This window comes from Chanos chanos, chromosome 2, assembly GCF_902362185.1.
Source record: "Chanos chanos chromosome 2, fChaCha1.1, whole genome shotgun sequence".
Classification (NCBI taxonomy): Eukaryota; Metazoa; Chordata; class Actinopteri; order Gonorynchiformes; family Chanidae; genus Chanos; species Chanos chanos.
The window spans coordinates 27,054,012-27,080,413 of record NC_044496.1 but is presented as its reverse complement, the minus strand read 5'-3'; the positions used below and the strand labels follow the sequence as shown (position 1 = coordinate 27,080,413).

Genomic DNA, 26,402 nt, shown 5'->3' with positions numbered 1-26,402 from the left:
AAGTGTCTGCTTCTCACGTAGACCATTTCTGTTTATTTTAACTGTGAGATTCAAAAAAAAAGAAACGACCCAAATGGGTGAGCTTGTCAGGGGGTCATCGCCTATATCACACAGCACTGAGAATTGACAAGTGCTTGAACTCCTCAGCCCAGACAGAGAGAATGAGTGCCCCTCCATAATAAGACGGATTTGTCATGAGCTAGCCTTGCTGTGAACTCTGAATGAGATTCTCCCCCCAGTGAGAAACAGCTGGGTGTCCAGTGTGACGCGGGGCTCGAGTCAGAGAGGAGAGTAATCGCCTTGCACGGCAGATTCTCTCTCTCCATTGTCACATTGATTAACGGGAGCTGTTTGCACAGGGCTCATAAGCACGTCGGGGTTATTTGATTTGGGTTGACGGGCATACATTTGAGTCAGCATGATTCATTCTGAAAAATCATATCAATGTAAACACAGGGAAGTGCGGCAAGCAGTGATCTGCGCACCGACAAAAAAAAAAGAAAAAAAGAAAAAGAAAAAAAGTGCCTTGGAAACAGAATCTTAGAGAATTATGGATTTTAGTTTTGTGTAGTGCTGATGGTATGGTTAATGGTCGAGAAGCAAGCAGCTCATGAGTGCAGCAGAGTACAGACAGTTGGCACAGACCCGGCATCTCAGAGATCTTACATGACAAGGCTAATGCATCTGGGCTGTGCAGAGCCATTGTAAAACTCAAATGGACAGACAGAGAGAGAGACAGAGATACAGCTCCATAGAGATATACACGACGCTGTAAATAGTATCTGTATCCTGTACTGAATCTGAAACTGCAAAACTGATTCATCATTATTATTAGAAGTAGCAGTAGTAGTTGTAGTGTTGTTGTCTGTGATGCTGCTGTCGTTCTTGTTGTTGTTATAATACTTATAAACTAAAGCCTGATTCCAGATACTGAAAATCTAATCTCTGTGTTCTGATTTTGACCTTTAGCCAAAACTGTGTAACCACATCTTTTGAAACACAAGGTGAACTTTAGTGGAGATAGAGGTTGCACAGTCGTTCCATAAGTACAACGCTAAATAAATAAATAACTAAATAATAGTAGTTTTACATCTGCCCACCATTTGCATGTATTCCATATTTTTCCAGCACAGAAAGTGCAGTTGGCAGTGCCTAATTGCCAGCCGCGTATGAAAACAGCTGCCAATTAACTGTCAAGCACAGAAATGTCTTTAAAGTTTAATTACTGATCCTGTTGTTTTTCATTTTGAGCTTTCTCACATTTGAAATGCTCACTCCAGAGTAAAGTTTAATGCAATTAGGAGTAAGTGACTTGACTGGCATTAGAGTACGGCTGCAGGCAGGATCTCATCTCCCATTGTGCTCTGCTTTTTATTGCACCTTAGCACACAGAGAGAAATCAACATACAGATAGACACCTCCACACCAGCCCCCTCCCCCCATGACCACCACCACTGCCACCACTGAGCACTTACACACACACACACACACACACACACACACACATACACACACACACACACACACACACACACACACACACACACACACACACACACACAGAGTCCCCAAGCTTTGGGGTTTTGTTTTGTTTTGTTTTGTTTTGTTTTGTTTTGTTTTGTTTTGTTTTGTTTTGTTTTGTTTTGTCTTGTTTTGTTTTGTTTTGTTTTGTCAGAGCGTCTCATCAGGTGTTTCTGTCTCCCTGTTCTGAGCTCAGGTTTGACAAACTCAGAGATCTGTAATCAAAAAATACCAATGTAGAGAGTGTATATACATAGAGATTCCCCAGCCATCTGCAGGTTAAAACATAAATTCAAACACAAATTAATGGTCTAATAAACATTAAAGCAGCTCACAAAGATAACATGATACAAACACATATACCAACAAAATCACTAAAATTTGAAGGGAAAAAAACAGCAGTTTTCCAAACATTTAAGTACTTTAACTATAAACTCTGTTATGGTCTCTGAGCAAATTATGAAAGCTTGACGCAAACTGACAATCATAGCACCTGGGCTGTGTGAGTCGTTGTTAGACATAGCTAGCCGCGATGTGTGTGGGAATGTGACGTTATTATTTTCCTATGGGGTTTGTGTTTGGGGAGAAAAGCTGTCTGAGGCTAATATAGTCTGACAGTGCGATCTAGGCTAAAGTCTAAACCTAAGAGAATGAATCATTGTGGGCTTTTTTTTTTCTTCCTATGGCTCTGCGTTAAAGTAAGTTGTTCTTGTTTCTTGTTGTGTGATTTTATTCTCTATGATATTTTTATATTGCAAATGGCATTGATGTATGTGCAGAGAACTTGCTGCTGAGAGCGGGGAAGGAAAAATGAGACTGCAGCGACTGTGTGTGTGTGTGTGTGTGTGTGTGTGTGTGTGTGTGTGTGTGTGTCGGGAGAGCATAGGGGTGAACCTGAGAGATCATTTATATCTTAGCTCAGAGATCCTCTCTAGATACACCCAACATCTTCACATGAATGGAAGTTGTCAGAGGTCCCCCCTCCCCCCCTCCCCGCCCTCACTAAGTCTTACATTCAACTCTCTGATAAACCAGCCATCGATCCATTGCCATTTTTCTCCAGTTCATTTTTGTCTTTGTTTGTGCATCTGTTAGGAACTAAAATACTTCTTTTTCTTTTCAACCTCAGCTCACAGTTATTGGCTGATATTTTTCTTGAGAAACGTGATTGCAAGTTCATCTTTCTTTCTGGCTGTGAATCTATTCATCTGTATTTCCAATCTAAGTTAGTAACAGTCCTTGTGAATGTCCAGACCGCTGTCTAGACCTAGTCTCCTTTCACTGAATTCATTTTTCTTTTTAATTTATTTTCCTAAACCCGGTACAAACTTGAGAGATGAGAAGGTCTTGTGAGGTCTGAGAGTAACCTTCTCCTCAGGGCCTTTAGACCTGAATAGGGACATGCTTCCCGACGTGGCAGTCAAACGCTCTGCAGACGAAAAAAAAAAAAAAAAAAAAAACTGCAGTCTTTCATTTCCTTCTTCGGTAGAGATCATTTTCAGTAATCACCCTCTACAGTTTGCATATGAACGGAAGGTGCAGGACAGGAGAAAGGTCATATTTTGCAAGTATTATACGAGTGGCTTTAATTAGGAGCTTAGAAATGTCAGCACACTTTTGCAGACTTTTGTGCCTGTCTCCATAAATACGAAATCCCCCTGCCACACACTTTCAGTCTCCAGAGTGTGGCCTCCTCCCATAGAGTGAGACTTTATATAAATGATTTTTTGTGCTACAGGCAAAATGAGGCATTAGAGTTGTCTTTATTTTTTACTGCGGGAGGCCTACGGCCAGATAATAGTTTGGCTGTTCAATACGTACTGGCACTTAGTCAGCGGTTGTCTGAGTTATAATTGGGAGAGAGGAATTTTAACAGGTTTAAAGGAGACTTTTTAATTAAGATACTGAGTAGAACGGGGTTCCTCCTCCTTTGGCAGGGTTGTTAGCAGAAAAGTGGAATTCAGAAGGATTAGGTACAATTATGCAGAAAAAGATTTGATTGACATAACTTGATGGGAGTTTAATTAGCGCCCCTGTTCCCCGTGTGGAATAGGTAACTAGCAAGTATTGGGGGTTTCTGTGTTAGGCTGAATTCTGAACGAGAAGCACCTTGCAGTACAAAGTGACACTATACAACGTCTTCTTCAGTAGCAGTTAGGCTCTGCTCTCGTATCCTGCACCATTACAGGAAAAGAGTTCTATTATGAATGCAGATGCTGAAACACTCCTGCTGAAAACAAAGAATTTTGAGTTATGTTTTATCAATTTGTTCAAACAGAATTTTTCCTACTGGGTCCAGGTATGAATAAAGCAACTGTAGCAACTAAAACATGAGAAATGACAAACACTGGAGTGATTTGACCAGGAAGTCTCACATCTCCATCACTACTGAATGAGATAAGAGTGGACTAATGGCTCTACCTTGTATGAAACAGGAACGGGAGCCAAAATATTCAGATCTGTAGTGTGCACATGGAGGGGAGAACGTGGTCACTGTCAGTTCTCTCTAATTCAGATCTCTTTGTCTCGTTGTCAGATTTTGCCAAAGCCGTTGCAGGTCGTCAAGTGTCTTACGCTGCTGTGCTGAGGATGAAGCCAGACAGCTCCTCTTCCTCACTCAGCCCCAGAATCCGACCCAGGCACGACTACGGCGGCAGTCCCGATTGGCCCCCGTTCTCCAGGTACAGCATGTCTGCGCTCAGCTCCCAGGAGGACTACAGGAGCGAAGGTGAGAATCAGACAGATCACTCTGACAGATCCTCTCACGCACTGCTGACAAGCTGAATACAAACCCCTTCCACCCGTCCATCAAGTAAAGCTAGATCTCCCTCCATCCTCAACAACCACTCTGTGCCTGCTGCTAAAGACATTAGTGCTTATAAGAGCGTAAATTCTTTACTAATGGTTTTTCAAATGTCCCACTGAGGGGAAAAAAACAAGCTCTGAGTAATAATCAACATAATGTCAAAACTTCCCCTCTCTGTTTTGGCACATAAATAACTTATATGAGCGGTTTAGACTTATCGGGGGCTATGGCTGCTTAGGCTTATAAGGGGGTATGGTTTCTTCAACGAGTCCTGTGCACTTTGGAGCTTTAAACTTACCTTAAAGTGGTCTCTGAAAGGTTTCTAATGTATTTAAAATATTTTTGTTGACAATTTAAATCTCTTTTGATGTTCAGCAGTACTGCATTTAACTTGGAAAATATTCATGTTTCACATCTATGTGACTAAAAAATTACTTGCTCCCAAAGCTTTTGCTTAACATGTTGCTGAACAGTTGCTAGGAGATGATGACATCACTATTTATTAAATGGACTTTTAATAATTATGAATTCACCAAAGGATGCACTTTGAAATATATTTGTTTGAATAGTTTATCACACACATCACATTTTGAGAACAATGCAGACAGTCGTGCTTTATGGGTAAATCGCCAATCATTTTTCCAAGAATATTAATCAATTTATGTATATAATTTCATTGCATTCCTGGAACTGAGCTAAAAATGAACCAGTGCCATCCCTGACTCATCTTTGTATGCTCTCTGTGAATAAGCGCTGGTTTAACGCTGTGAGTAGGTGCTGTTATTGAACACATTTGCGCTATTCCCTGTCGTGTGTTTTGCTTGTATTGTGCGATTGCCTAAAGTAAAGTCTAAGCAAGAGAAAGCCGACTGGTGTCAAGCACAGTAGTGGGACACCCTGTGAAATGACATGAGCCACCTAGCCAGGGAATCTCACATCTCCATCAGGGCCGTGTTCAGAATGAGTTGACTGAGGTCCTGCCCTGTGTGAAATTAAAAAGGGATCAGCGGAACATTCGGCAGGTCCCCGAGCCCCCGTCTCTCTGCAGGAGCCACGAGCTGATGGATGTGTTTGTCAGAACAGGAAAGATTCATTTTCACAAGAGTAGGAGGGAGCCACAATATGACAACCGACATTACAAATAAATAATTTCTGCTTTGGTCGATTGGTGCCAAGACTCGGGCGGGGTCACGGAACATGGAATCGTCGGCGGTTAACCTGAGAGACAAATTGCTGTGCCTGCCTTGGGAACATGATAGCCACCTCAGGACAATTCGTCTCCCTTCAAGGTCGTTTTGATTTTGGTTACAGTTCACGCAACATATTGTTCGTACAGTTTGAGGAGCTTTAGAATAAAGTGGAGAAATTACAGAAAAAATAACGTGTTTGCTATAGTACATCAAAACGAATGGTTGTAATGTTTTGAACTTTTCCTGGTTTCCAAGCTCTAGGAATAGTTGATAAATTAATAAGTTATGTTCGAATGAAACAACTCAGTAACACTTACAAAACATTAAATATGGTAAATTAAGAATTAGAATTAAATCCTAGTAAGGCGGGCTCTTGAGATTTCTTTAGCTGTGTGTCAGCAGACCCATTTAAAGCAAAGTATTTTAAAATAGACTCAAACAGACTCACAGAGTCTTTTATAGCCAATGAGGGGTTTTGATTCAATTCTTAATGTCATTATCAATTCTTTTGCATCTCTGCATTCCATTGATTTGAGGGCCCACACAGGAGATTGAAAGCAAAGACATCTCACAAATGAAATGTGCAACATTGGGTACATTGGCCTTACATGCTCAGACTGTCTGAGACAACTCTCTCCAGTTTGGCAGACAAACGTGAGACAGTCAGGAATGACTAAGGCATTCACAGCAAAGGAGGATGTGCTTGGCATGAGACTGACAGGTTGCTGCTCTGCTCTCCGACGCATGGTCTTTATGTCTCAATGCCTAGATGCTAAATCACACAATGCTGACTAAAACCTTCCAAGCCAGTTTACAAGCTGTTATTGTCAAACCAAGCACTCCAGCACTGAGATAGATTCTCAGGCAAATCCAGCTTCTTGTCTTTTGTCTTCTATTTAATTTCTTGTCTTCTGTTTAATGAATCTTTTATTTTCCCAGTAATGTTGAGTGTGAATTTCAAAATTTGTTGTTTGGTGTAGCTTTTAAATAGTATTGATAAAACTCATCATTGTTGGAGATGGGAAGGACAAGGGTGTTAAAAGCTCAGTTAAGATTCTAAAAAAAAAAAAAAAACTGAAAGTTTGTTGTTGTTGTTGTTTTGTAGGGTTTTTTTGTTTTGTTTTTTTGTTTTTTTAAGGCATGTGGGAGATTATTTCATTGTTTTTCGCTCAGCCACAGAAATATTTTGCCTTCCCACATGCATAAACAGTGAAGAGTTTGTGGAGGAAAAAAAAACAGTCCTCCCTATATCCAGTCTTAAATAGCTTGGCTGCATCAGATGGGCTTAATTCCATGCACTTGCTGTATTTGGCCTCTCTCTGGAGTGTGTCTCACGTGTGTCGTATGAGAGCTCTCTAGTCGGCTCCCTGGATCCTCTCTTTCCTATGCTTTATGCAGTTGCTGATGAATAGTCCTGTTATTACCTCCAAGCCACTAACTCCCCACTGTGCTCATCTACCAACCTCACCACGACCCGGGCAAAGACCCCTCTGCTTTTAGAATAATACACTTATGCATAGCAGACTGCCTCCAAACATAACAGACCAATGTGCAACTCAGGATGAATGCAGGTGTAAAAATGACTTCTTTTCCTTCAATGGCAGTAAACAATGACATTTGAGATTAGAATGTGTCATAGCCAATGTGCAAAAAGCACATTAGCTGTTTCTGCCCGTGGAAACTGAACGGTTGATCGATCACTTAAAGGTGTTCATGAAGCAGGATAACTACAAGCCTGGAGGGCCATGATTTTTTCCAAACCAAAGGAATGTATTTTACCAGCAAGACTTTTGTTAGGTCTGAGTAAAAGCTGTCTGTGAGCTGTTATTTTATCCCATTGCCATAAAACCATGAGTGGGAAAATGTGAAAAAGACAGAAAAAACAAAGTAAAACCTTCATGTGTCTGTGAGGTCTAGAGTATTTTTGCCCCAGCATGCCTCTTTCACAAGTAAAACCACAGACCATAGAATTACAAGTCTTTCATTTCAGGTTCTTTTGAAGACCTAGATATTAAAGTAGGAGTCCGTTAACCCTGAAGGTGAGAATGAACTCTGAAACTGTTCATTGTTCCAATCAGCCAATCAGCCACCAAATTGTGCAGTGTTTGCGAAGGAATCTTTTGGCTGCCTTTGGGTGGTGGGGGGGGGGGGGGGGCGGGGGGTAGTAGCCAGCTTTGTCTTCACTCCTTTTCCCTCCAACATAGTAGCAAGCTGTGATTTATGTCTAATTCCACCAAGCATTTGATTTCCCTGTGGAGCGGCATTTTGCTGACAAAAGGCAGCAGAGATTATGGGAGGCTCTGTGGCTGATGTGTACCCTAGCCTCTTTTGTCACCGGATCATTTTTAAACAGTAAGAGATAACACTGCTTTCATCAGGAACCCTGACACAGTTTTTTACAGGTTCCAAAGGAACTTGAATTTGTCAGATAAATAACATTAAAGCAGTGTGTGTGTGTGTGTGTGTGTGTGTACGTGTGTGTTTGTTTGTTTGTTTGGTACACTGAGTGCCCTGTAAGGAATGCAGAAAATGCAGTGAAGGTGGTTTTGTATTCTGCACAGTGCTTTATTTGTGTTTGTATTCTCTACATTCGCCATCTTCTTGCATGCTACCTCTTAAGAAATGTGCAGCTCTCACACTTGCTCTTTCACCAGAGGCACACAACATGCCATATTAAAACCATAAAACATGAGAGGCTGTGCTATATTGTGAAAACTGTCACAGTTAAAATGTGCTGTGAAACTAAAGCATAACCAAACTTTGCTGGAATTTAGTTCCAATTTTTGCTAAGTAATAAAGCCTGGAGGCTGTTTTACTGACAGAGTTTTTACAAATCCATCAAGGACATTGCCAGATGATGCGAGTCTGGTGTCCTCCATAAGACGCCAGGGCCGTCTCAACAGTTCAGACAGAGACTACTGATGTCATAACATTTACCTTTTGTGTTTCACTGTAAGACAATGTTAAGGTCTATGTCGTTTTTGACATTAAATCATCCCGTTAGCCTGTTTTATCGATCCAGACCGTGAAACAGTTGGACTGTTGTTTGGGTTGTACCATGAAACTGTTGTAAACAGTTGTTCGAGGCTGTTTCTGTCGCCACTTAATTTAAACTAGAATCTAGAATCTAGAAACAGGTTGTCTGCTGGTCATCAACAGCAGAACACGACACACATCTGCTCAGCCAGTCATCTCCAAACACTCATTTAAAGCATCCATCCATGGTCATGACCCCAAAAAGGTCATTACTGAAGTGGAACATTGTAAACTTGGCAGGTAATTACTGAACTACAGTTTGTGAGCTGTTTCTGAGAACTCTTTACTTCCATTCATTTATTATCCTCCCACCAAAGAGACTGATGTTGATATAATGAATGATTCCATCGTTGCTGAAACAGTTATCGTTCAGTTGGAGAAGGGTTATTTATGGACTCAGTGTCACAGTCTAGTAAGAAGGCTTTGACTAGTGTGTCATGAATATACTCCTTGCTGGAATGCTGAATTGACCAATCAGCATCAAGGACCAGAACTATCCTTCTTAATAATTCTGGATGAGTCTGTATTGAGGCAGACTCAGAGTGTCTGATAATGAGGAAGGATTCCTTTTGACTTGACAGTAGTGCAGTACAAAAGGTCATAAGAACATAACATGTGGTCCAAGAGAGTTTATCAGGAGTGAACCATACAATTTCAGTGATAGCTTTCAGTCAAATGTTATCAAAATCTTTTCTTAGTATTTATGACACATTTTAAACTTATATAATTACAGTTACAGACATTTACAAATTAACAGCATTATAATGCATTGTAAGTAGGATTTAAAGACTAATATATGTAATATATGGTTTTCATGTTCACATGAAATGAATCATGTCTTCTATATGTAGGGGACTGGTTTCACTGACAGCTTCCTATCAAATATACATTTTAGTTGTTGCTGACGTCCTTGAAAAGCAATGGAGGCATTCAGTCACCCCGGGAAAACTTCACAGAGTCTGTGCAAATAACATGAGAGCAAAGCAGGAATAAGACAGATGATTGACATCCTGTGCACAGAGCAGACAGTTTTTGGAGGTGGATGTACCATAAGAGCTTTTCAGTGGCGTTGCATTCTCGTGCAGTGTGACATGTCAAAGGACAGTGACATGGCCATTTTATGCGTTTGTCATATATCTCCCCAAAAGGGACATCAACGGTTCTATTTTTATTCCAGTGAAGAACTGTTTAAGAATGGTGTGAGTTTACATGAAAGTGAGTCCAAGCGACACAGAGGTGTGAATTATTCACCAAGGAAGAGGGAGTGAATCAAAGCTGAGACTGTTTGAAAGAAGCAAGCGAGCATATGGAAGCGTAGGAGTGTTTGTGTGGAGGAGAGCTCTTTAATCTCACAGGGCCCGGGTTTACCGAGGCGGTCAGACACACTGGTTTGAGTGTGTTCGGATTGGAGCAAAGGCTTTGTTTGCACAAAGCAATGCTTTTAGTTTGGTGTGGATTAGCTAACAAAGCTGCTAATTGTCAGATTGGTTCGGGTCTCTTAAGCAATTAGCAACAAGTTGCAAATGCAGCCCTTTCTTTTTCCCTCTCACTCTCTTTCTCTGTTGTTCTCTCACCTCCCATACTTGCCTTTCTCAAATCTGAAGATCACAATGTTTAGCTGTTTAACTGATATAGAAAAACGAATTAATGTAACAGAAAAGACTGAATTCCTAAAAGAGCACTATTCCATATGATCACCAGGGATTTGATTAAGCACAAGACTTTTCCATCATTGCTTAAAAAAGAGAACAGCATATAGCTCTTGTAAAACATTTGGCCTCAAGTCATGACAATCCAATTACGTAAAGCAAAAAAAGCCCTGGAGCCTATGCAATCGCTGCCTTTCACACTGTAACCTTTATGTCTTCCTCTCAGCATCACAGCAGCAAGAGGTGGGTGAGGAGTTGCCTTTCAAATCCCACTTTGGCCTATTCTTGGCTACATTCAGGCACACACAGCCTCAGAGACATAGTGGTGTGTGTGTGTGTGTGTGTGCCCCTACAGCAGTAGATGAGGACTCCGTGTTGGCAGATGTGCTAAGAGGAGCTGTAGCCGCTGATGACGTGGTGCTACACTAGGGATGTATTCTACATGCAGCAGAGAGAAAGAGTGAGAGAGAGCATAAGTAAAACAGGCCTGATTTAGATATCCGTCCTTTGAAATCTATGCAAACAGACCACTGTATGCCCAGACACCTGCTCAATAGGTGTTCTGTCTCTGTGCAGTGTAGCTTGTTGTTGTCTAATTTTTTTTGTCTACAGAAGAAAAGATTTTCTGCAGTTCCAGACCCACCTGACCAAATTTAGCTGTTATTTAAATTACATATCTTCTGGTTTGTAGTGTTTTGCTCAGCATACACTACAGAGAGACTCAGTGACTGGATGCTTTGATTAACTGTAATGAAATCCATTTGTCCATTTTAGATTTTTTCCTTTTCTTTTTAATAAATGTTCAGATTTTAAATAGCACTTTCGGCACTTCCACCAGTATAAGTGACATCAAGGGACCAGTTAGCGAGCCTTTTGGTTGGGATTAGCTATCACTAGGATCTGTCATCAGAGTGTGTGTAAACCCAAAGTACAGCAGCTTAGAGGAATCCCATTAGATCACTAATTGGAATGATTCCATTTAACATTACTGGGGAATGTTACTGAGTGTGCCTGCAGGGCAGAAGTGAATAGAAGCTAAGTGGAATTTCCAATGCAAAAGGATTGACGAGTGAAATCAAATAAGCCTGACTGTCTAACATTTGGATCTGAAAGATGAACAGCAAAAAAGTCATCATGTTTTATCTGTCATAAATTCATTTCATTAAGAATGGGTTCAATATACTAGTGGTGTGGACTGTATACTGAATACTGAATATTTGTCCCTACAACACAAATATATGGTCATGAATGTTGGCTAGCAAACTGCGTGCCCAAGTTAATGATTGGGCTAGCTAAATAACCCGTTAACAAATCTACCCCGTTCACCAAAGTTTTAGCAAATGTCAGCTCTAATTTGTTTACGGAGACCAGCAAAGTAAGTCTTACAGTCTTGCTGTTATTATAAATGAAATGCTCTTTTTCATTACAAAGAAATATGTGAGGGAGAATGAAGATAAACACATTTAAATTCACCTGTGTCAGCTCTTACATCAACGGCAGCCGATCTTCTTGATGAATCTTTGACAGATCACTGTGAATACATTTCCAGTGCAGGGTGGAAAATGACCGTTTGACCCATCAAGGTATGATAGGAACTGCAGACTGCTGTAGATTAACCTATCCGCTCATTTTAGAAGTGACTGCTTCATAGCACATCAAGGTCACGAATGGTGGCTGCCCTCTGAGACCATTTAGGTAATGCTGAGGTGATCGTTTCAAACTACCAATGATGTTAGCAGTATGTTCCATGTGATTGAATGTAGAGTGCAAAGATGACGTGAACGCATAGACAAGAGGGATGCCAGCACCAAACTGTGAAGAAGAAGAATGCTTCCGTGAGCCTAGAGGTGGGGGGAAAAAGATCCGCAGAACAGAATATTGTGAAACTTCCGAAAATTTAGAGCTTAATTGTGCTATTCACCAAGGAAGAGGGAGTGAATCAAATTCATTGTCACTGTGTAGTGAATATCAATACAAAAAAACAAAGAGTGTAAAACAAACACTTTTCAGCGCAGAGAACGGGAAGTCCCCTTGACCAGCGTCTTCAGAGGAGGAAGGAGACAAACATCAATAACCACATGATGATGTTGCAGCCAAGAGACACAAGACATGAAACTGTCAGCGGATTCACATAAACACAGCTATGGTGCAATTTGTTTTGGTCTGTTACCCACATTTTTCTCTCTTTCTGTCTTGCATTTCAGAGAGCCTTGTGTACCCGATTCATAATTTAAGCCAGTCTTTGCTTTCTTCCGTTTGACTCTTCTCTGTATATTTATTGACAGTTAACACCTAATCTACAGGTAACTCTCAGTAAAATAAAATAAAGGAAACGCTTAAATAATAAATGAATACAAAGGATATTTTAAGCAGTCGACTCTGCAGGGTTTCTGGTTTCTTAATTAATAGTCCATCAATGTTTTTTAAGTAATCCATCCACCATGGTCAGAACTCAATCTAAACTAATCTTAGTGCTTATTCTGAAGCAGCCCTTGAGACAGTCTCTTCCACAGTCATCAGGAAAACGCTAGATGATCAAATATTCTGTCAAGAAATATACCGGTACCTGTAACTGTATATAGTTCTGGGAATTCTGAAGCAGACTAATTGAACCTTTTCCAGGCCACATCCCCAGTGCACTGGCCTTAGTTACTGTTGCCCCATTTGGTCATATTTTCACAACCAAGATGTCTTTCTCACTGGGAGAGTGTTGAGAGGAGCTGGTTTGGTAACATAAACTTTGGAAGCAAACTGAAGGAATTGAATTTTGATCTCTGACAGTGCTGGGAAAGCTATGCTGGTGTGATAGTTATACTTTTTTTTCTCCTCAAGCAGTGGCTTACGCTATCCAATATTGCTAGCCAAATGGCTGGTAATATAAACTCACTCACTCACTCACTATCTAAACCGCTTATCCTGATTAGGGTCGCGGGGGGTGCTGGAGCCTATCCCAGCGCACATAGGGCGAAAGGCAGGGAAACACCCTGGACAGGTCGCCAGTCCATCGCAGGGCAGACACACAGACAAACACACTCACACACACATTCATACCTAAGGGCAATTTAGTGTCCCCAATTCACCTAACCTGCATGTCTTTGGACTGTGGGAGGAAACCGGAGCTCCCGGAGGAAACCCACGCAGACACAGGGAGAACATGCAAACTCCACACAGAAAGGACCCTGGCCACCCGGCCAGGAACCGAACCCGAAACCTTCTTGCTGTGAGGCAACAGCGCTACCCACTGCGCCACCGTGCCGCCCGGTAATATAAACTGCATACTTTTAAACCAGATGCCACTGGCTATTAAACATCAGTTTTGGAGCCAGAGCAATTTCATCTCATCTACATGTTGACAGCAAAGGCTTCAGTATGCTGCAGCCCAGCGGCAATAACTGAAAAATGTTACTGCTTGCAAAAGAAAATGCAAGATACCACATCTGGTCCCAGCTGAGCCAAGTGGGATTGCAGTAATGGTACAGAATTGAACTCCTGGTGGAACTCCTTGTTTCAGAAATGGAATAAATGACATGGACTGCACTTTTTCAGGATAAACTGTGTCACCGGTAGAATTTAATCATATTTAATGCAGCTTGTGTGTGTTTTGTTGCTAATTTATATCTTTCGTTTTTGGGCTTTATTGCAAGAAGGTAGACCGAATGTTTTTTTTTTTTGTACTTTTGTACTTTTTTTTAGTAAAATGTAACCCATTAGATAAATGTCTGATGAATATTTTGTTTACAATGTTATTTCGAAACACTCACTCACTCATTTTCAAAGCTGCTTATCCTAATTAGAGTAAGGGGGGTGCTGGAGCCTATCCCAGTGCTCATAGGGCGAAAGGCAGGGAAACAGCCTGGACAGGTCGCCAGTACATCACAGGGCAGACACACAGACAAACACACTCAATACACACATTTTAGCGTCTCCAATTCGCCTTTTGGACTGTGGGAGGAAACTGGAGAATCCACGCAGAGGGCATGCAGACATGAAAGGACCCCGGCTGCCCAGCCAGGAATCGCACCTGGGACCTTCTTGCTGTGAGGCGACGGCGCTACCCAGTGCCACCGTACCACCCTAATGCAAAACATAGTTACTCAGTTTTTCATGTATTCTGTTGAACGGTGTCACTGAAATTAATTGCTATCATACTATTGGCTAACATCAGCTGTGACTGTTAATCCCTCTTGATTGGCAAAGTAGGTAAACTGAAGGAAAACGGTCAGTTCATGACACAGAGACTAGAAATTCGACAAATTACAGATTAAATCATAATTAATTCCTGTTTTGACATTTGAAATACGCATTTGAACGAGTTTGAAACAATTCAGTAGGGACGCTGTTGATATTTTTTTGGTGAGTCAAGTTAATTAGCCTTTACTGAGCCACTTCAGTTAGGCTGCATTCTGTTGCATTATTAGCTTTTTGATTGGACCGGTGGCACATATAAACTTAATTACAGCCATTCCCCAACATACGTTCAGACTCTATTCTGACCGGAAATGGATGTAAGTTGGACGTATGTTAGCATGGCATGTAGAAGTCTTATACCTGTACAGCATTCTTTTATCCTACTCAGTTTCGATCATGATTATCTCGTTTTTTAGAATCAGCTTTATTAATTGACATTTTATATGCTGAACCTCTCACTGCTTCCCATATTTTTCTTTGTCCTTTAAAATTGTGGAGACCGTGGAATGGGACAACTGTAGATCATTCATATTGGTTGAGTGCCTTCATTTTCAATTCCAAATCAAGCGTCTTCCTCGGCTTCTTGCCAGATCTGTCAGCAGGGGATGGGTTTTTCCTCTTGCTTGTCATCTTCTTTGGGATTTAATACAAAAATGGTTTAATCCAGCATGAAAATTCGTTAGATTTACTTGAATAACGTGTGCTTACTGAATGGCAACTGAGAGGGAGAATTGAGAGAGATACTGTGATGTACACAATGCCAGGATATCGTCTGATGGTCAGTATCATACGCATGCAGCTATTAGCAAGCGTAATTTTTATATTAACATTTTTTTTCTTTTTTTAAATTAATACAGTATTTTTTTTTTTTTGGTCGTATGTCCAGATGATTGTAAGTAAGATTACAAGTCGCATAGGTCGTAAGTAGGGGAGAGGCTCTATTAAGTGTTTTACTGAAAGATCATTAATCTTATGCTGATTATAACTTTATGTTTATATTGTTATGTGTGAGTAAACTTTACTTTTTTAGAAGCTTCTTCACAATCCTTATGCAACTGTAGTAACTCATTTCTGGTTATTTTATCATTTTATGTTGATGGTTTGCACCATGCTTGCAAATACACATTTAAAAATGCTTATTTAGAATACCTTTCATTTAAAGGGGTAAGTGTGTGAAGAGATCAAGATTAACAGCTTTCACTGGAATCAACTGTGATGTATATATTGCTAACTTTGCTAAGGTTCCATAATTGTTACTGCTCTTAAACTGGTAAGTGCATTTGTTGTGAATAGATTATTGTAAACTTTTTGTAACACAGGGCACTGTTTTTTGGTGTGATTGGATTTTTTGATGGGATGGCGAGCCACCCAGATTAAGAAGAAAACTGCATGCAGGGAGGGAAGGCTTTGGTTTAGTGTCCATTGGATTCGCCAGCTGAACTTTGATCTGTGTTGTGTGATATGACTGTGTAGTCCACACACAGGACAGGCGCACACACAAACACACACACAGATTCACACTGATGTTTTGTAAGGGTGCACCCAACATGTCAGCTGTATACTGGTAACTAATATTGAAATTGCGTTTGAACATTCTGACTGAGGTATAATGCTCCATTTGTTCTGCTATGTTGTTTTCCTTTGATATAAAAGTACCCTAATGACTTATCCATTTCATTTACATTCATTTATTTTAAAACTAAATTTCTCAATAACTTTATTTAGCAAATTTAACAAAACCCTCTTGTTTCAACACACTGATGTCTGCTCCATCTCTTTAATCGAGCATAAACATATTCTTACCCTAGTGGGTTACAAAAAATTGTGATGAAATGACAGTTTTCCTGGTTGCGCAAAAAGCCAGTAAGATTGCTAGTAATGGGTCAGTTCATATATTATGCATTGTCTACATTCCAGTTGTCATTAAATCATTAAAGTTACGTAAAAATATAGTGTGGGAAATCACTGATATTCTCGGTTTCCCATTTTCCATCAGAAAATGAAGAATTTGGACCAGTGTTCATTCAGGAGCCTGACGATGCCATCTTTGCATTGGACTCAGAAGACAAGAAAGTGATGATGAACTGTGAGGCCCGAGGCAATCCCAAACCAACTTACAGGTATGGGCTTTATCCATACAGGACCTGCTTTATTAACTCTGGTCTCTCAGACTTTCCCATGTCTCTTCAAAACACTCATATAGGCAAGGTATACTCCAGCGCATTCTAATTCAGTGTATGAAAACACATGATCTGTACAGGCACTCTTCACCATGTTTTCAATGAGTAAATGCTTTGCTTGCCTCTATGGGAATGCTAAAACAATGGGCTTGATTTCCTCTGTGTAGGAAATGCTGAGCTTGGCTTGTGTTGATTTAAAAAAAAAAGAAAAGGGTAGATCTTGTGGCTAAGCAATCTGCTGTAAGACTGAACCGGCAGATGTTGATGTGGTCTGAATCCCAGTCATCTGTTTAGATCAATATCCTTGCCTAAGCTTTTAATGCCCCCTATTATTACACTTTATCAGGGATGATCTTGAGACTACCCTTTTGTCTCATCAGTGGCAAAACCGTTCCCAAAAATGCCAGTTCTTTACACCTCGGAATGTCACTTTTTGAAAGGCTGCTAGCATTTAATTTCTGGTGATTTTTTTATTTATGTTGCTGCGTCTTGTTTCACTAATTTTGTCCTTGTATTTCCAGCTGGCTGATCAACGGAACAGATGTGGATGTGGAGGCTGATTTCCGCTACAGTTTGATTGACGGCAACTTGATCATTAACAATGCTAGTGAAACCATCGATTACGGGAGGTACCAGTGCAGGGCTGAGAACAGCTTTGGCACGGTACTGAGCCGAGAAGCCCTCCTGCAGTTTGCATGTGAGTGTCTGTTCTCTGATCGCTCCATGAATCCACCTTAGTGTTCAATTGATCTGAATGGAGAGCAAGAGAAGAACAGCAATGAGAAATGAGAGTTATGTTGTTAACCTGGGGAGCTAAAAGTAAAGTTTGATGAAGTACTGTTTTTGATTGCTTCCCAACTTTCTCAGGGCTGACTTTTTTCTGAATCATCTCATCTCTCACCTTGTCATTTTGTGATCTGTCTGTCTCAACCCTTTCATTTTTTCTCACATTACGTGAGGGTAGCTCTCAGAGATCAACGTGTTTTGTCGGTTTAGTTAAAAGAGCCCTCTTGAGGAAAAAAAAACAAAACAAAAAACACCCCCAAGTAATTCTTGATGTACCATCTCTGGCGTTTACAGATATATGGCCGGATATATGGGTCTGGCTTTGGGGGTGATAAATGTGACTGTGTTATTTGACATAGGCTTCGTTTGGTTACAGGGGTAAATAAAGAGACTCCAGGAGGGGGCTGCTTGGCTGCATTTACAAAACAGTCTCGCAGATTGTCCTATTAGCTGGGAAAGTGCCCTGAACGCTGCGGCTCACTGGCGAACAAGAGCAAGAAAAGCACATTTTTTCTTCCCAGTAATCCCCTGGCCTAGCTCCAAAACATCATCGCAAGCCAAGGAAGCATAGAGCTAAAGGCCAGAAGCACAATGCTCGATAGAAAAACACATTGTTAGTTTTGCTTACAGTTTCCCCAGGAGCAATGACCGTAATAGTCTTATTGGCATGCCTACGGGGACTATATGCTTTGCTATTTCTTACCCATGGCCTGTTCCTGGAAAAAAGTATTTTGAAAAAGGAAAAAAAAAAAAAAAACACACACACACACACACGGCTGATGTAACGGATCTTTAAGGAGAGTTATCTGAGTGCTTGCAGGCAGCAAATGTGTTTGGACACTGTGTGGAACCGCATCGTTCCAGGCAACTAGTGCCAGCTCACTGACTTAAATAGTGATATAAAGAAGTATTCACCCATGTACAGTTCATGTTCTCTTGCATGCTTTAAGGGAGAGAAGATCTCGCTTCTCATTCTCTTTTTTTAAATTATTTTTATTATTTTTTTTTCGTTCTTTCTTTTGCCACTGCTCCCTCCAGATATCCTGTGAACAAGGATGTTATTTTCGTCTTTTTTTACCCTTTGTTTTGTGTTTATGTTTGTTTGCCAAGTTTTGCTTTCAACTGGATCGTATCTTAAATTTGTATCTCTTTTCATTCCTAACATTTGACTGTTTGATGATACAAAGTACGATTATGTGAAATTACTACCACTGGAACAGCACAGATGGTACCTTCATAAGCATCGTTAGCATGTACCTGCAGAAAACTGGATTCATGTTTTCGACTTGCTTTTCTTTTTATTATTATTTTATTTTAAAGATAGCAGTTTTTATGGCCTAACTTACCAAATCCCAGCTTCAGTCATTAGCTCCGATTCTGTCAGGACTCCTCCGTATAGGCAACCTCAAAGAGATGGAGAAAAGAGCAGTGTTAGTGGGGTGGAGCATGTAGCCTGTCAAACACACAGACATCTTACAGAGCATCCAAACGGATCTATAGATTCTTCTCTCCACCCAGAGAGCTAAGCTTCTTCTGCACAGACCGCCTGCAGTCTTGCACTGATACAAGGAACTGTGTATATATGCAGGTTCACATCTGCCTTTGGTTTCACAGTCAGGCATATTGATATTTACTGTTATTCTGGGAACCTCATCTGACTCACATACGGTAAATCTTCAGTGACCACCACTTATATATTTTATTTATTGATTTATTTATTTCTTTATTTATTTGTTTTGATGTTTTGCCCAGCCTTTTGTTTTTTTCCGTCCTCTCACGTTGGTGGCAAGTTAAAAAGCCCTGTCAAAGAGACAAAGAAAAGTTCTCTGTTACAAACATTGGGATGCAGGGCCTTCCCTGTGTCTCTGCATAACGAATGGCCACCATTTATCACCCTGTTGGAAACCCAAGGACTTTTTCTCTTATGTTGGCATGGGCTAATCTCACTTTGCAGATTTGGTGTTTCATTCACACACAGCAAGACATCAGATTTGAAAGGGGATATTTTTAAAAGCTTTCTCTTTTTGTCCCTGCTCATTGTCATTAGCACTTTATCCAAATAATAACACTTCTTTTATCAAGAAACTGGTATGAAAAAAAAAGTTAATCCTGTGATCCGATGAAACAATGCGGAACATTGCACCTGGTGTGTGTGTGTGTGTGTGTGTGTGTGTGTGTGTGTGTGTGAATGACAGGGTCTTTCATAGTTTTGTTTGTTGTTTTTACTTTCAACAATTCAAGATTTCTCTTCAAAACATGCTTTGAAGCAAGAACTTCTTAGAATCACAAGAGACATCCTCAAGAAGCGGCTGATTTTGCATGATTCAGGCAAAAACAAGAGGAAAAAAAGGTCTTCGTGATGAGGTACCCTTATTGTATACCGAGAACAAACTGAAAGCCTATTTGAAATTCATGAAACGTTCTGTGCTTTCCTATACAAGTCCCCACTCAAACCCGTGGACCATTCCTCAGATCTGTCTAGCTTCGCCTCGTTAACTGACTTTGATTGAAGAGATAGGTCATGTGTTGGCCAACGACGGTCAGCACGGTTGGTTTGATGGTGCTCGTACAGTCTCGGAGACTGGTCGCCGGTGGCTTAGCTATCCTTTATAGATGGGGAAAAAAAAGAATATTCTGCAGGGGAAACATATTGGGTTGGATAGAGTATCCATATCCTTGGGAAGCAGGGAGAAAAAAAGCAACAAAACCAAAAAAACCAACAACAGATGTGGGTTTCACTATTCTTCTCACAGGCTGAGCGCGTATTGTGCCTTCAAACCTTTCCCCCGCTGGACCTTTTTTCCCTCTCTTTGTTTTGAAATTCTGAGGAGCTGAACTCACAGTTGGGCAAGCTCACAGGCCAACCTTTGAAGACTGCAGGCAGAAAGCAGTGCTCTGATTTCCTTTCCCCACGAGATTCTCCATCTCTCGCTCTGTCTCTTTCTCTCTGCCTACCCTGCAACCCGTGGTGCTCCTCTGAATCCTGCCACCAAAAGCAGCATGGTACAAATTGGTCCGCATGGCGGGTTCTCCTTTAACTCTGACCAAAGATCATGAGCTCCATTCAAGAATGAGAACCTGAGAACAATTAACAGAGCGCAGTCTAGAGAAACTCATACTAATCAGGAGAAAATTTCTGCAGTAGAGATGAGTTAATAAGAATAGAGCTTTGTTGATAACTTGGGTATGTTGGTTCGTAGACATTAGAATTGGAGAGAGGGAGAGATCACTTTTTAGCATTATGGCTGGAAAATGAGGACATATTATATTTCAAGATATTTTGTGAGAGATTGCGATTGGGATTTGACTGGCATAAATTTTTTGGTGAACATGTCCCATGCTGCAGATATGCTTATTTTATGGTGTCTGCAGGAAGTCTTGTTATAGAGGAACGAGCATATGTGTGTGTACTAATCGATATTCACTTGCTGATTGCAAGCTTTGGCACATACCACTGCTTTCCAGCCTACTTGGCATATGTTCTTAATTTTTCTGTTCAGATTCCATCCATCCATCCATTTTCTCCCGCTTATCCGGGACCGGGTCGCGGTGGCAGCAGGCTGAGGAGGGTCGCCCAGACATCCCTTTCCCCGGCTACATCCACCAGCTCCTCCTGGGGGATCCCAAGGCGTTCCCAGGCCAGCCGAGATATATATTTCTCCCAACGTGTCCTGGGTCTTCCCCGGGGTCTCCTCCCAGTTGGTCGCGCCCGGAACACCTCCATAGGGAGGCGCCCAGGAGGCATCCTGACGAGATGCCCGAACCACCTCAACTGACTCCTTTCAATGCGGAGGAGCAGCGGCTCTACTCCAAGCTCCTCCCGGGTGTCCGAGCTCCTCACCCTATCCCTAAGGGTGCGCCCAGCCACCCTGCGGAGGAAGCTCATTTCCGCCGCTTGTATCCGCGATCTCATTCTTTCGGTCACTACCCAGAGTTCGTGACCATAGGTGAGGGTTGGAACAAAGATCGACTGGTAAATTGAGAGCCTTGCCTTCTGACTCAGCTCCTTCTTCACCACGACGGTCCGGTACAACGACCGCATGACTGCCGCCGCCGCCCCGATCCGTCTGTCGATCTTCCGCTCCATTTTACCCTCACTCGTGAACAAGACCCCAAGATACTTGAACTCCTCCACCTGAGGCAGGAACTCAGTCCCAACTCGGAGGGGGCAAGCCACCTTTTTCCGGCATAGGACCATGGCCTCGGACTTGGAGGTGCTGATCCTCATCCCGACCGCTTCACACTCGGCTGCAAACCGCCCCAATGTGTGCTGGAGGTCACAGTTTGATGAGGCCAACAGAACCACATCATCTGCAAAAAGCAGAGATGCAATCCTAAGGCCACCGTACTGGACACCCTCCTCACCCCGACTGCGCCTTGAGATCCTGTCCATGAAAATTAAGAACAAGATCGGAGACAAGGTACAGCCCTGGCAGAGTCCAACACTCACCGGGAATGAGCTTGACTTTGTGCCGAGAATACGGACACAGCTCTCACTGCGGCTGTACAGGGACCGAATGGCTCGCAGCAGCGAACCCGGCACCCCATACTCCCGCAGTACCCCCCACAGGACACCCCGGGGGACATGATCGTAAGCCTTCTCCAGGTCCACAAAACACATGTAGACTGGATTGGCAAATTCCCATGATCCCTCCAGTATCCGTGCGAGGGTGAACAGCTGGTCCGTTGTTCCACGGCCAGGACGGAATCCACATTGTTCCTCCTGTATCCGAGGTTCGACAATCGGCCGCAGTCTCCTTTCCAATACCCTAGAGTAGGCTTTCCCAGGGAGGCTGAGTAGTGTGATACCCCGATAGTTGGAGCACACTCTCCGGTCCCCTTTTTTAAAAATGGGGACCACCACCCCCGTCTGCCACTCCACAGGCACTGTCCCTGACTCCCACGCGACGTTGAAGAGGCGTGTCAGCCATGACAGCCCAACAACATCCGAAGCCTTCAGCATTTCAGGGCGGATCTCATCCACCCCTGGCGCCTTGCCACTGTGGAGTTTTCTAACTGCCTCAGTGACCTCTGCCAGAGAGATGGGTGACGACCCTCCTGATTCTTCTGGCCCTGCCTCCTCTATGGAGGGCGTGTCAGTCGGATTTAGGAGCTCCTCAAAGTGTTCCTTCCACCGTCCGACCACATCCTCAGTTGAGGTCAGGACCTCCCCGTCCCTGCTGAGAACAGCCTGGACGAGGCCCTGCCTGCCCTTCCTGAGTCGCCTGACGGTTTGCCAGAACCTCTTTGAGGCCAACCGAAAGTCCTTTTCCATGGCCTCCCCAAACTCCTCCCATACCCGAGTTTTTGCTTCCATGACAGCCGTTGCTGCTGCCCTTTTGGCATGCCGGTACCCCTCAGCCAATTCCGGAGTCCCCCGTGCTAGCCAAGCCCGGAAGGCCTCCTTCTTCAGCCTGACGGCTTCCCTCACCGGTGGCGTCCACCACCGGGTCCTTGGGTTGCCGCCACGACAGGCACCAACGACCGTCTGGCCACAGCTCAATGCTGCCGCTTCAACAATGGAGGCTCTGAACAGGGTCCATTCAGACTCCATGTCCCCAGCCTCCCTCGGGATCAGGGAGAAGCTCCGCCGGAGGTGTGAGTTGAAGATCTTCCGCACAGGGTCCTCAGCCAGCCGTTCCCAGTTCACCCTCACTATGCGCTTGGGTTTACCAGGTCTGTCTGGCAGCCTCCCCCGCCATCTGATCCAACTCACCACCAGGTGGTGATCAGTTGACAGCTCTGCCCCTCTCTTCACCCGAGTGTCCAGCACATACGGCCGCAGGTCTGATGAGACAACTACAAAGTCGATCATCGACCGTTGGCCTAAGGAGCTCTGGTACCAGGTACACTTATGAGCTACCTTATGCTCGAACATGGTGTTTGTTATGGACAATCCATGACTCGCACAGAAGTCCAATAACAAAGCACCACTCGGGTTCAGATCAGGTAGGCCGTTCCTCCCAATCACTCCCCTCCAAGTCTCTCCATCATTGCCAACGTGAGCATTGAAGTCTCCCAGTAGAACTACAGAGTCCCCAGATGGTGTCTTCACTAGGACACTTTCCAGTGTATCTAGGAAGGCTGAGTACTCTGAGCTGCCGTTCGGCGCGTACGCCGTCACGACAGTCAGAGATTTCCCCCCTGCAACCCGAAGGCGCAGTGAGGCAACCCTTTCGTTCACCGGGACAAACTCCACCACGGCGGCGCTCAGTCGGGGGCTAACAAGTAACCCCACACCTGCCCGCCGCCTCTCGCCCCAGGCAACTCCAGAGAAGGACAGAGTCCAGCCCCCATCCAGGAGTTTGGTTCCAGAGCCAAGACTGTGCGTAGAAGTGAGCCCAACTATATCTAGTTGGTATCGCTCCACCTCCCGCACAAGTTCCGGCTCCTTCCCCCCCAGAGAGGTGACATTCCACGTACCAAAAGCCAGTTTCTGCACCGTAAGTCCAGTCCGCTGGGGCCCTCGCCCCATCCTGCCACCCGTGTGGCATCGCACCCGGCCCCTATTTCTCCCCTCGCAGGTGGTGGGCCCACGAGAGGTGTTCAGATTCCTGACATATGACATATGAAATATTTGAAATGAAAAATCAAAACTTGTTTTTGCCAGATAATGCTGTTTCCACAACAGTCAAACACCTTGTAATATTTATGTTTGTAAAGCACTTGAAACTCAGAATATGCCTATACCATGGATGTCCTGTCCTCTCAGGCACCAAGTGTGCATTCTCAAACATGCCATCCTTCATAGCAGCACTGCGTTTGCAGACTGAATTTTCTCCTCACAGACTGTTAAAACTCTCTAAGCTGTGGCCACTCTAACCTGTGCCATAAAAGATCTGGCTTCTGATTGGTCAACATCTATTGTTCATGCTGAGTGCATGGCCTTTCTGATTCATCTTCCTCTTCGATTTCTGGACATTTCTCGTCTCACTTTTTTTTTTGTAATTACTGTTTGAGCTGAAATATTAATAAATAAAAAGATGCAGTCTTTTTGCTTACGGAATTGCATCATTTCAAATTGGATATGAAGTTATCATATAAAACCCTAATAACATTCTGAAGACATGTTCTTAGTTTTCACAGAAGTTTAGACTGAAAGATGAATATCTAAAAAAAACTTTCAGATTTTTATCTGAGTCTCATCTACTGTTTTTGCTCTTTTTTTGCATGGTTAAAGGCAGATGAATATTGATTCTCCTCTGCTTGTCTCACATTACCATGAGAAATGAAGGGTCAGGAGAAAAGGAGATGACTGTCAAGAATAAAAAGGGATCTTGACAGATTCTAATCACCTCCATCTGCCATCTGAGGACCCTCTATTGTCTTTAGTTTTCTTTTATGGTGGAAGCACAAAAGAGAACTCAGCATGCTCCATGACACCTCTGTAAATTATGTCCATTTTTTAACTGATTCTACCTGTCTCAGCCATTTACTGACTCTCCTCTATTTAAATCAGTTCAACTCATCCGATTTTCACAACCCTTTGCTATCACAGAACATTTTTTTAAATATATATTTTCATCTCCTTCTTCTCATTCACGTAAGGGCTAGACAAAGAAAATCTATGTTTCCATTTAGGAGTACAGCCGCAGATATCGATTAGCTATAATTCATACATCTCCGTGTGTGAGTTCTCGGGTGTGCCGTGCTGGGGTGTGGGGCGATGATATTGAGAACAAGGGGAAAGCTGTGACAGGGACGGATGGATCAATAGTCACAAGTGCCATGACAACAGTGTTTGGAGGCCCTCAATTCCACCAATCCTTGGGCATCTTGTTAGAGCAGGTAACAGTCCTCGGGCCATTCCTTGCACATTGCTCTCTATCTGCCTCCTTTTCCAGCCATTTGCTAACATACTATACTAGTGAAGCACAGACTCTTTCATAGTCAACATTTAAAGCACGACATCAAATATTCATGCATTTCCTGTCTTAAAAAGCTCTGCAAGTCCTTGGCTTTAGCTTCTATCCTTGGCAATAGTTTCCTTTTTGTATTTCACAGGAGAGCAGCACTGATTTGGCTCTCTTTCACGGGAGAGACATGAAGGGGAGTTCCCGTAGGTTTTACTATTAAACACAGTTGGTGTGCCCAGCAGTGGTGTCTTTGTGCCTCTGTGTGTGTGCATGTGCGCGTGTGTGTATGTGTGCGTGTTTGGGTGGGTGCAGTGGCTTCACAGATTTCTCCACATCACATACATGCACACTGTGTGACTCATCCTTTAATCGGACCTTTTAGGCCTGGACAAACCACATTAGCAAGAAGACGGCCACCGTGGCACTTTCTCTCAGACACATGCGGTGCATGAAAAGAGATAGATGAACAGGTTCTCAGTGGTGCTTCGTGTTAAACCATTTACAGCTGAAAGAAGTGCCTGCTTATCTCGGAGCTGGGCCCTTCTCTGTTCACTGAGAACAGTACTGGATTGAAGAGAAAAATTAGACAGTAGTCTGTGTAGAGTTCAGAGAGAACAGCAGGCAAAGTAAATTCCCTTTCTGTGGACACTAATGTACCCGCTTGCAACCAGACTGTAGCAACACATGGCTTTTGTGTCATCTTGAATGGCAAAAAATTAAACTGAGAGACGAATGCTTTTAGCAACTAGGCGAAAGAAGGTTTTTTTGTTTTGTTTTGTTTTGTTTTGTTTTGTTTTGTTTTGTTTTGACTCTCAGTGGGGATTGAGAGGCGTTAGAGGTAATCTATGAGTCTGTTGGTCAGAATTCAAGCCATCCAGCCCAGCCAGAAACATAAAACTAACATACACCTCAGAGAAATTTGTAGATTAATTTGATTTTTTTTTTTCATTTGTTTTGTTTAATTACATGATTTCTGCCTGGCACATAACACTCCAAGTCAGCACGCTTTATAGTTTGACAGTACACTTTAAAAATTAGACGTTGCATCTCATGAGTCGTGTATTCTAGACCACTATCCCAACACATTCTTCTGTTTAACTTTACGAATGAGGCACATTACAAAGATATATTGACTGTATAGCATGTAAGTGTTAATTGATGGAATTTGTTGTTTATTGTGTGAGGCGCAC

At 42.7% G+C, this 26,402-nt stretch overlaps 1 protein-coding gene across 1 annotated transcript in view; it reads left to right on the top strand.

Moving 5' to 3' along the window:
- Positions 1-4,056: 4,056 nt before the first annotated feature.
- The window catches only part of cntn5 (contactin 5), a 73,822-nt gene continuing 51,476 nt past the window's right edge, over positions 4,057-26,402 (top strand). Inside the window, exons 1-3 of the mRNA XM_030764617.1 lie at positions 4,057-4,249; positions 16,387-16,510; positions 17,092-17,267. Coding sequence (XP_030620477.1) covers positions 4,111-4,249; positions 16,387-16,510; positions 17,092-17,267 — 439 coding nt within the window. The 5' untranslated portion in view covers positions 4,057-4,110. The remainder of the gene's footprint in view (positions 4,250-16,386; positions 16,511-17,091; positions 17,268-26,402) is intronic.